The sequence below is a fragment of the Onychostruthus taczanowskii genome, unplaced genomic scaffold, assembly GCF_017590055.1.
Source record: "Onychostruthus taczanowskii isolate IOZ18803 unplaced genomic scaffold, ASM1759005v1 scaffold64, whole genome shotgun sequence".
Taxonomy (NCBI): Eukaryota; Metazoa; Chordata; class Aves; order Passeriformes; family Passeridae; genus Onychostruthus; species Onychostruthus taczanowskii.
The window spans coordinates 3,223,677-3,232,975 of NW_024504122.1; the positions used below are offsets into that span (position 1 = coordinate 3,223,677).

Genomic DNA, 9,299 nt, shown 5'->3' on the forward strand with positions numbered 1-9,299 from the left:
CCCTCTGCATCCCCGTTCCTGCCTCTCCCACGGCCTGGGATCAGGCTCCTTCCCCACAGCAGCACCTGGCAGAGGCTAAAAAACCAGATTTATGGGGCAGCCAGGATTTGTGGAGGCTTTCTGCCCAGGGAAACACTCCACCACAGAGTGATGGATGAATGGAAGGATGGATGGATGGATGGATGGATGGATGGATGGATGGATGGATGGAGTGTTTCTCAGCGAGGACTAAAAAGAGAAATATCTTTTATTACAGATAAAAGCCTCTGATGTTTCTAGAGAGCAGCTCCAGCGTGGGACAGGCACACGGGCGGGGCAGAGCCATGAGCTGGGAGCCGGGTGCCAGGACACGGAGATGCTGCTGGGTCCTCTTCCTCCTCCTCTTCCTCCTCCTCTTCCTCCTCCTCTTCCTGCTGCTGCTGCTGCCCCTCTCAGTAGCAGTGGGCGATGGTGTCCACGTTGAGGAAGCGGACGTGCATCTTGGTCTCGATGTCGATGCCCTGCCACATCTGCCAGGGGCCGGGGCTGAGGGGGCCAGGGCCACACCCCAGCCCTGTCCCTGCTCCTGGGGACACGGGGGCGTCACTGACCTTAAGGAAGTCCTCGAAGGTGATGCCCTCGTACACCTGGTCCGGGCCCTGCCGCAGGGAGAGGAAACATCGCAGCTGCCCCGGGGGGATGGGGAGGGGTGGCCCAGGGGTGTCCCCTGGGGCTGGGGGACACATCTCCCATGGGTTCCTGCCCTGTGCCCCATGGCCAGCCCCAAATACATCCCCAAACCCCCCGGCTGCGAGGAGCAGCCCTTTCCATAAGCAGTAAGGATGGGCTTATGGGATGCTGTTTGCTGATCCCTCTCATGAGCAAACATCACCCTGGAACCTGCTGCCTGCAAAAAACACCTCCACCAAAGCAGCTGTGGCACAGGGAGACGCCCTGGGAAGCAGGGACACCTTCCAGCCCCATTTTGATGCCACCAGAGCCCCCCAGAGCAGGAAGCAGCTGCCAGCACAGGCTCCCACCATTTGTCCCACACAGATGCTGGCTGCCTCCATCATGGCCCCGTCGGCGATGGATCGAGCCGACTCCTTCTCCAGGTGGGGGTTCCCTGACAGCAGCTCCTCCACCACCTGCAAGGCAGAGGGTCAGGCCAGGCCTGGGACGGGGGCACGGGGCAGGGGGGAGCCACGTTACATTTCTGTACTCCTGCAGCGTGATCTTCCCGTCGTGGTCCGAGTCGTACATGTGGAACAGGACTGGGGGACAGGAGGGGGGGGCAGGGTCAGGGCAGCCCCTTCCCACAGCCCGCAGCCCGGCTCCGCCTGGGGAAGCCTCACATTTCAGCTTCTCCTTGCGGAAGCGGTCGAGCTGCTCCTCGTCCATGTTCATCTCGATGGGTCTGAAGTAGGACATGATGGTCAGGAAGTCCTCGAAGTTGATCTCGTCCGCCAGCCCATCCGACTCCTGCCGCAGGTTCCTGCGGGTGCCGGAGCCCTCGGTGATGGGAACCCCCAGCATACCCCACCCCCGGCAAGGCTCCAGGACTGCTTTGTCCATGAGATTCACCCGAAATGTCTCATTTTCCACCTGGTTCCACCCCAGCCTTTAGGGGGAAGGTCCTTGCCCAGCCCCACCCCATTTCCAGATGATAAATCCTCCCTCCCTGGGTGCGGGGAGTGCTCACCGCTTGTCAAAAAAGGCGTGGACGATTTTCCCACGGATGGGGTTGAACTCCAGGTCGGGAATGCTGTCAAAGTTCTCCTTGCTGCAAAGGGCACAGAGAGAGCCGGTGGGGAGGGGGGAAAGCCCCGAGACCCCCCGAGAGACCCAACCCTTCCTTACCAAGCACAGAAAAACAAAGGGATTTTGGCTAAAACCCCTTTTTTCTTCTGTTCAGACTGAGAGCAAGTCCATGCTCAGGGATTTTGTCCCACTAGAATGGGTCTTGGGGAAGCTCTTGGGATGACCCTGGACCCTTTGCATGGCTCCACCTGCCACGGATTTTGGAGTTTTCCCAGAAAAAAGGCCTCAAGCAGGGCTCAGCAGGGCACAGCAAGGAGATCCTGCTGTCCACCCTCCCCTCAGCTTCACGCTGAGCTTGTGCTGGGCATCTGATCCCTGGGATTTATAAAGCAAATGAGCCAAGGAATAACCCTGGGGAGCAGCGGGAGCTCAGAGCTCTCCCACTTCCCTGTGCAGCCCCCGAGGAGAGGGGCAGGAGCACCTACAACCCCCCTTCCCTCCCCAGAACGGATTTTAAAGCTGGGGAGGATGAGATGTTTGTCAGGAGTGCTCCTGCTCCCAGGCCACTGTGTCACTGTGTGTTTTTCCTCGGAATATTTGCAAGGCCACGCTGCAGGAGCTGGCTCAGGGATGGCTCAGGGAGGGACACTCAGAATCCCAGCCCTGGAGTGGCACCTTGGGCAGCCCAGGGAAGGGGGGAGATGCTGGGGGTGGCCTGGATGTGAGGCTGGAATTACAGAGGGGCTGGAATTACCCTGAGGCTGGAATTGCGTGGGGCTGGAATTGCAGCAGGGCTGGGATTGTAACCGGGCCGGGATTGCAGTGGAACTGGAATTGTACTTGGGCTGGAATTGCCCTGGATCTGGGATTGTCATGGGGCTGGGATTGTCATGGGGCTGGGATTGAAGTGGGGGCTGGGATTGAATTTGGGCTGGGATTGAATTTGGGCCGGGATTGAATTGGGGCCGGCACTGTCCCGGGCCGGCACTGTCCCGGGCCGGCACTGTCCCGGGCTGGCACTGTCCCGGGCCGGCATTGTCCCGGGCCGGCATTGTCCCGGGCCGGCTCCGTACCGGATCGTCAGCTGGTCCTGGCTCAGCTGCTTGAAGCGCCGGTGCAGGTGCTCGATCTGCTCAGAGGTGACTGCAGGGAAAGGAGAGAGGTGGCAGGGGCTGAGCCCCGGGGGACCCCTGGGACACCCCCCTGTGCCCGTCCCCACGCCCCAGCAGCGGGGCAGGGTCCTGGGCACAGCCATGTCACCCTCTCCCGGTGGTGGCTCCTGCCGCCCTGCACGGTCCCTCCGTGTCCCTGTGACCGCTGCCGGCTGCAGGGACGGTGCCAAGGGCTGCGTTATTCCCTGCAGGGAATTCCCTGGCCCGGCACAGTGGGATCCCACCCCCAGCTCAGGATCCTTGGTGCCAGCCCACTGGAACAGGCTTGGCATTTCTTTTGGGGTCACTGGCACCGTGGGCAGAGCTGTGCCCAGGCAGCTCCTCTGTGCCCCAGGACAGCTCTGCCTGGAGCCAGGAGGCTCCTCCATGTCCACAGCCATGGCTGCTGCAGGAAATAACTCTGGGATCAGAAATCCTGACAGCAGCCAAGGGAGAGGAAAGGACACAGAGGGGGCACAGCAGCCCCCAAAATCAACACCTGCCTTTAAATTGCTGCCACTGCCCAGGGTGAGCCACAAGCCACGGGGTGGGCACTGCCCCAGGGATGCACCAACCCCATCCCAGGCAGGGCTGCAAGGGGGGACCAGCAGCTCCTTTGAGTGCCCTGAGTGCTGGGGCCCAGCTGCACCTCCCCAGTGCCCTGATCCCCCAGCACAGGTGACTTCATCTTCCCCTGCTGTTCTCCTGGGGCTGTAACCAAGCTCTAACCCCCAGAGCCTGACTCTTGTGCAAATATTGTCAGGGGCCGTTCCCAGGAGCCAGGGAAGTGCTTTGGAGCTGTGTCTCTGGGATCTGGGGGGTCTGTCTGGGCTCCAGCTGTGCCCACAGGCTCCTGCAGCCCCGGCTGGGGCCGGGCACGGGGCAGGGCTGCCCCAGCTGGGAATCAGCCACTCCTGGCACCATGGAGAGATGGAAAACCACATTAAGGGTTGCAAAGGGTTAATTGCAGCAAGGCAGCAGGGTCAGAGCTGGGCTGAGCTGCCTCCCTCGCTGCCTTTTATGATGTTTAAATAATGTCCTTTGCTTTCCCCAGTGCTGCTCCACAGCCTGGAAATAGCAGCTGCATTGATCAGCGGGGCTGGGCCTCCAGAGCCTCTGTTAACAGCCTGGGAGCCCTTCTGGGCTGGAGGGAGCAGGAGCCCTGAGCCTGCCCGGGTGTCCCCAGGATGCCCTTCAAACCCCTTACCCCCCTCGGCCCCGCTGGCTCCCAGGTGATGGTGCCCAGGCCCCCCTGATCCATCCACTGGACGTTTCCTCCCCCAGTCCCTCCTGGCTGCTGCTCTGCTGCTGTCCCATGGAAACTTTCCCTGGACTTTCCTTTCCAATTTTGGCCCTGCAGCAGTGACCTTTCACCCTCTGCGTGACGCCACCGCCGTCACCATGGGAGCAGCTGGGCCACCAAGCCTCAGCATCTGGGGCTTGGGTGCACACCAAAAAGCTTTGATCTCTCAGAAAAACGTCCGAGGCACCAAGAGGACAAAGAGCTGGGGTCAGTGGCTGGGTGCTCATGGTTGGGCTGGCCCTGAAAGGCTGGATGAGGCTTTTCCTGCCTCTTTCCCCATCCCAGGTGCTCCTCTCGGGGCAGCTCTCCCAGCATCGCTCTGCCTGTAAAGGTGGCAGAGCTCAGCTGCTTTCCAGAGAAAAAAGGGAAAATCTGCAGAAAAGGCAAAAGCTTTGCTGGAGGAAGGGCTGGCTCAAGGGCAGCAGAGGCTGCTCGTGTCTCTGAGAAGCATCCTGATGCTGCAGGCCTGTGTCCAAGCACGGCAGCCTCTGCCAGTGGGGGGAAAATGGGATTTAAACCACAGGCAGCCGGGCTTGCTGCTCCCAGCCTTGCATGGTTGTGCTGCTTGAGCGAAGGGAAAGGGGCACTGGGGGGGCTCAGGGGCACTGGGGGGGGGCTCAGGGGCACTGGGGGGCTCAGGCCTCCCGTGGGAGCAGCCTGGCTGCAGGGATGGTCACAGCATCCCGGGAACAGCCACCTCACCCTGGACAGACACTGCAGCAGCTTGGGATGGAGCACAAGCAGGGAGGGAGGGGAAGTGGCCCCGAGCAGGGGGTCCCTCCATGGGGGAAAGGCAAAGGAACGAGCCGTGGGCACCTCCAGGAGGCTCTGCCCGGTCCCTGCCCCTCCCACGGCACCGAGGGTGGCTGCAGTGCCCTGGCGAGGCCGGTTCCAGCAGCAAGGCTGTAAATCCCCTGAATCCCCGGGATTCTGGCAGCAGCCACAGCACAGGGGAGCTCTGTGAATACCAGCACAGGATGGGCACCCCGGACATGCTGGGAGTTATGGGCTCCCCCTGCCCTCCCTCCTCTGGTTTCCACGAGATTTTTGGGTGTTGCCCTCGCAAACCCTGCCCTGGGGTTGATCCACGGGGCACCGGGGAGGAGCCTCCCACGAGCAGGTGCCACCTGTGCCCGAGATGCTGCTGCAGGGACCCCGGGCCAGAGGGCTCCCCGAAATCCTCCTCCCACCCTGGGCTGCTAGGCTGGCACCCCGCGGGCTCCCCAAGCTCCTGAGTCTGCCTGGGGGACTCAGTGGGGTGCGGGGGGCTCAGCCCTCCCTGGGGGAGGAGAGGAGAGGAAGAGGGGATGAAGGGAGAAGAAGGGAGATGTGACCCCAGGAGCAGCAGCAGCACTGGGGACAGTCACCGGACCCTCTCGGCCCCCACAGACCCTTTGGCCGTGGGCACAGCCGCCCCCCAGCCCTCCCTCCACCGCAGCGCTCAGCGCGGCCGCAGCTGGAGGATCCAGGCGGGAGCTCCCGGTCCCCGTGCCCGGAGCTGCCGTGTCCGGGAACGGTGACACTTCCCAGGACGGATACGGCCACCCCGTCCCTCCCTGCAGGGAGCCCTGGGCCGTGTCCCTGCCCCTTTCCCTGCTGGTCCCTCGATCCCAAAGCAGCCCCGGGGGTGTCGCGGCCCGGTGGCTCCGGGGCAGAGCAGCCCTGCGGGGACAGCGTCCTGCTCGGTGGCGCGGGTGGGCAGAGCCCGCCTGGGGCTCGCACGTGTGGCCGCTCGACGCCCTGGCTCGTGGCGTGGTGGCAGCGGGGACACGGCTGCACACCCCGGGTGACATGCTGCCACCCTCTGGTGACAGTCCTACCCCCTCCTCTCTTATCCCCTGTCCCCTCCCCCGCTCCATCCCCCGGTGTCACATCCTGCTCTCCCCAGCCCAGGTGACACCTCTGCACCCTCCCGAGTGACATTCCCTCATCCTCCCCGCGGGTCACACCACATGTCCTGCATCCCCTGCCCCGCCCGAGCGTCACCTCCCGCAGCCCCGCGGCCACCCAGGTGACATTCCCTGTGCGTCCCCCCTCCCTTCCCGGCTGGCACCTCCTGCACCTCCCCTCCCGCGGGTGACATGTCCCGCACAGCCCCCCCTCCCCGGTGACACGTCCCGCACCCCCGCGGGTGATGCGTCCCCTGCGGGGCCGGACCCCCGGTGTCCCCTCCGGCGGCGGGGCCGGGGGCTCCGGGGGAGGGTGGGACGAGCTGGGGCGGCGGCAGCGCGGCCGCGGTGCCCGCGGGTCCCCGGTACTCACAGCCCGTCCTGTCCGCCAGCTCCCGCATCTCGGCGGGCACGGAGTGCGCGGAGCCCATCCCGGGCCGTGCCGGGAGCGCCGCCGCGGGCGCTGCACCGGAGCCGCCGCCGCTTTTAAGGGCGGGCGCGGCGGGGAGGCGGCGGCGGCGCGGCGGCCCCGGGTCCCTGCGCGCCCCCGCCCAGAGGCAGCGCAGGGCCCGCGGGGGTGGGACCCTCGGGGAGCGGGGACAGCCCCGGCAGCGGCTGCAGGCACCGGGAGCCCCCGGCTGTGCCCCGCTGGAGGCTCTGGAGCGGCCCCCGAGAAGGGCACGGAGCTGTCCCGGGTATCCCGGGGCGGGAACGCGGCCGGGGTCTCCCCGCGGCAGCTCCTCCCGAACCCTCGGCTGCCCCAGCTTGGCACCGCCCGGGCTGTGCCCCCCGGGCGGGCAGGGACAAAGGGGGACGCCCAGAGACCCGGGACCCCATAACGGAGGCAGCTTTCCCCAGGAGGCAGCTTTGGCAGGGCGGGGGGTTCTGTCCCCATCTCGCGGGTGCCAGACTGGCACTGGCAGGGACACGTCACCCTCCCACGGGCACAGGGAAGAGCAGAGCCCTTCCAGGAGTGCAGGCAGAGGTGTGGGAGCAGCTCAAAGAGCACAGCACACCGGCAGTAGGTAGCAAGTCAGTGTTGTTTATTTGTTTAAAGCCAAATATAAACAGGAAAGGAATGAAATCATTTCCAGCCTCCAGCTGTCCAGGAAAATACCTGTTTATAAATAAAAACGGAGAAAGGAGAGATGTCCCCATCTTGCAACCTCAGATGTCAGTGTCAGGGGCCCTGGGGCTCAGGGCTCCTCACCCTCCATTCCTGGGCCAGCAGCTTTCCATCCAATGTGGAATTTTGCCCAGCCGAGGAGGCGGAGGGCAGGAGGTGGGAAATACACAAAGCACTCTGTCCCTGCCAACAGTCCCCGTGTCCCCCACGGGGGAAGAGCCAGCAGGGAGGCAGGCAGGGCCCTCAGAGCTGGGATATCCCTGGAGATGCCCAGAGTGGCTCAGGACAGTACCTGGAGCCAGCTGGTGTGCAGGTGGAGGTGGCCTGGAAGGGACCAGGAGATCCCAGGGACCCTTCTCCAGCCCAGAGCAGCCCTTTCCTCCTCTCATCCTCCTGCCCCAGAGGTCACAGCTCTCCCTGGCCCCAGGCAGGGCTGGCTGGTCTGGATGCTCCTGGGGCTCAGTTTTCCTGCAAAGATTGGAGACAAGCTACCATGGTTTGTCAGAGGTCTCACTGCCTGCCCTCGGCTGTGTCAGGCTGCCCTGTGTCCCTCCGTGTCAGGATGGCTCCAAAGGGGTTGGAAGAGCTTCCCCAAGGATCCAGGAGCTGTCCCTTCCTGCCCCTTGGCTGCAGGAGGGCACCAGCAGCTCCTCAGCCTGGCCCGGAGCAGCAGCACACCCAGACCTCAGCCTCCAAGGGTGGAGAAACCTCCCGGGGATGCTGCTGCCCCCAGGACAGTGCCTGGGAATGGCACTGCCCAGGAATGGCACTGCCCGGGAATGGCACTGCCCGGAACTCCCCTGAGTGCCAGCACCCAGTGGCAAAGCCTGGAACCAGCCCTGGCTTTTCCTCACCACCCAGACAGTGAGCACTCCTCACTTCCTGCCCCTTCCCAGCCTCCTCTTCCCCCATTCTGGATTTTTTCCTTCACCCCCGGGATTTTCACATGCCAGCACCGGGGCTGTTCTGTCCCCAGGATGGGTGGCTGTGACATGGCAAGGGAAGGGAGAGCAGGGCATTAACTGCAGGGAATTCACCCCCTGCTCCCAAGGACTGTGGCACTGCACAGGAGAGACCTGGTCTGGCTTTGCACCTGGTGGGAGAGAGGGGAGGCAATTCCACCTTCTCCAGAAAGCCACACAGGGAGAGCTCCACACAGACAGGACAGGACAAATCCCCATGGACAGCGTCAGCACCACCTTTAACACGGACACCACGGACCCAGACATCACCACAGACACAAGGAGCTTTTGGGATCCACTGATGTCCCCTTGGGGAAAAGGTGACAGTGCTAGAAGGGGAGGGGCACAGGCAAACCCCAAATGTCACCCCACCATCCCACAGAGGTGTTCCCACAGTGCTGGACTGTGGATGTGCAGCCTGTGGGAAGCCAGGTGCATTCCAAGAGGCTGTTCCAGCACGGACACAGAGCTGTCCTGGGGGTTTCCAGCTTTCCCTGGTCACCCTGGATGTATCCTGGGGGTTTCCATCTCTCCTGGCTCCCCTGGATGTATCCTGGGGGTTTCCAGCTCTCCTGGCCACCCTGGATGCTGGGCTGAGGCCTCCCACAGCAGCAGGTGCTCACAGGGGAGTTTCTCCTCCCCAAGACCAAAGACTCCACCAGGGCAAGTAGCACTGGAGGCAGTGGGGACACCTGTCCCTCATGGGAGACCAAGGGAACTCACTATTCCCTTTGGGTTTGTGTCAAACCCCAAAATCTCACTTGGCCCCTGGGCTGAGGCTGTGTGGAAAACACACTGAAGCAGCCCAGTCTTTCCAAATTTGGCACCTCCATGGCTGTGTTGGTGCTCTGGGTGACCCAACACCCACAGCCCAGGTGTGGATATGGGCAGCACCAGAGCAGGCAGAGCTGCCTGAGGTCACAGTTCCTCCAAAAACTCCTGCCAGAAGGATGAGGATTTAGTTCCAGGGCTGCCCCAAGTACCCAACCCTTCTGCATCCCAGGCCACAGCACTCTGTGCTCCCACACTTCCTCCTGGGCCAGGCTCCTCTCAGGCTACGAGCACAGCGTGGCCCCAGGAGGGACAGAAAGGGCCCTGCTGGCTGCTCTGGACCCTGAACCCCCAGCA

General features: G+C 63.5%; 2 protein-coding genes across 3 annotated transcripts; one reads left to right on the forward strand and one right to left on the reverse strand.

Moving 5' to 3' along the window:
• Positions 1-229: 229 nt before the first annotated feature.
• Positions 230-6,731, reverse strand: TESC (tescalcin). Of its 2 annotated transcripts, none has more exons than XM_041420349.1 (8): positions 6,457-6,731; positions 2,814-2,883; positions 1,682-1,762; positions 1,335-1,396; positions 1,192-1,253; positions 1,020-1,127; positions 591-638; positions 230-509 (listed from the first exon to the last, which is right to left on the reverse strand). In XM_041420349.1, the coding sequence occupies exons 1-8, from the start codon at positions 6,512-6,514 to the stop codon at positions 432-434; spliced, it is 567 nt and encodes a 188-aa protein (XP_041276283.1). In that variant the 5' UTR covers positions 6,515-6,731; the 3' UTR covers positions 230-431. The 2 variants fall into 2 exon arrangements, with proteins under 2 accessions (XP_041276283.1, XP_041276282.1); XM_041420348.1 differs by having other exon boundaries at positions 1,335-1,474; positions 6,457-6,725.
• Positions 6,732-7,231: 500 nt separating this feature from the next.
• Positions 7,232-8,231, forward strand: LOC121344409. The gene is made up of 2 exons (XM_041420335.1): positions 7,232-7,938; positions 7,985-8,231. The coding sequence occupies exons 1-2, from the start codon at positions 7,232-7,234 to the stop codon at positions 8,229-8,231; spliced, it is 954 nt and encodes a 317-aa protein (XP_041276269.1).
• The last annotated feature ends 1,068 nt before the right edge of the window (positions 8,232-9,299 follow it).

What these genes read in the sequence shown, in the direction of transcription:
- TESC (XM_041420348.1), bottom strand. Translation starts at nt 6,514, where the DNA reads ATGGGCTCCGCGCACTCCGTGCCCGCCGAGATGCGGGAGCTGGCGGAC. An exon ending in CAGGACCAGCTGACGATCCG is followed by an intron (nt 1,763 to 2,813) that starts GTACGGAGCCGG and finishes TGCCCTTTGCAG; the next exon opens with CAAGGAGAACTTTGACAGCA. An exon ending in CCGCAAGGAGAAGCTGAAAT is followed by an intron (nt 1,254 to 1,334) that starts GTGAGGCTTCCC and finishes CCTGTCCCCCAG; the next exon opens with TCCTGTTCCACATGTACGAC.
- LOC121344409 (XM_041420335.1), top strand. Translation starts at nt 7,232, where the DNA reads ATGTCCCCATCTTGCAACCTCAGATGTCAGTGTCAGGGGCCCTGGGGC. An exon ending in TCCCGGGGATGCTGCTGCCC is followed by an intron (nt 7,939 to 7,984) that starts CCAGGACAGTGC and finishes ATGGCACTGCCC; the next exon opens with GGGAATGGCACTGCCCGGAA.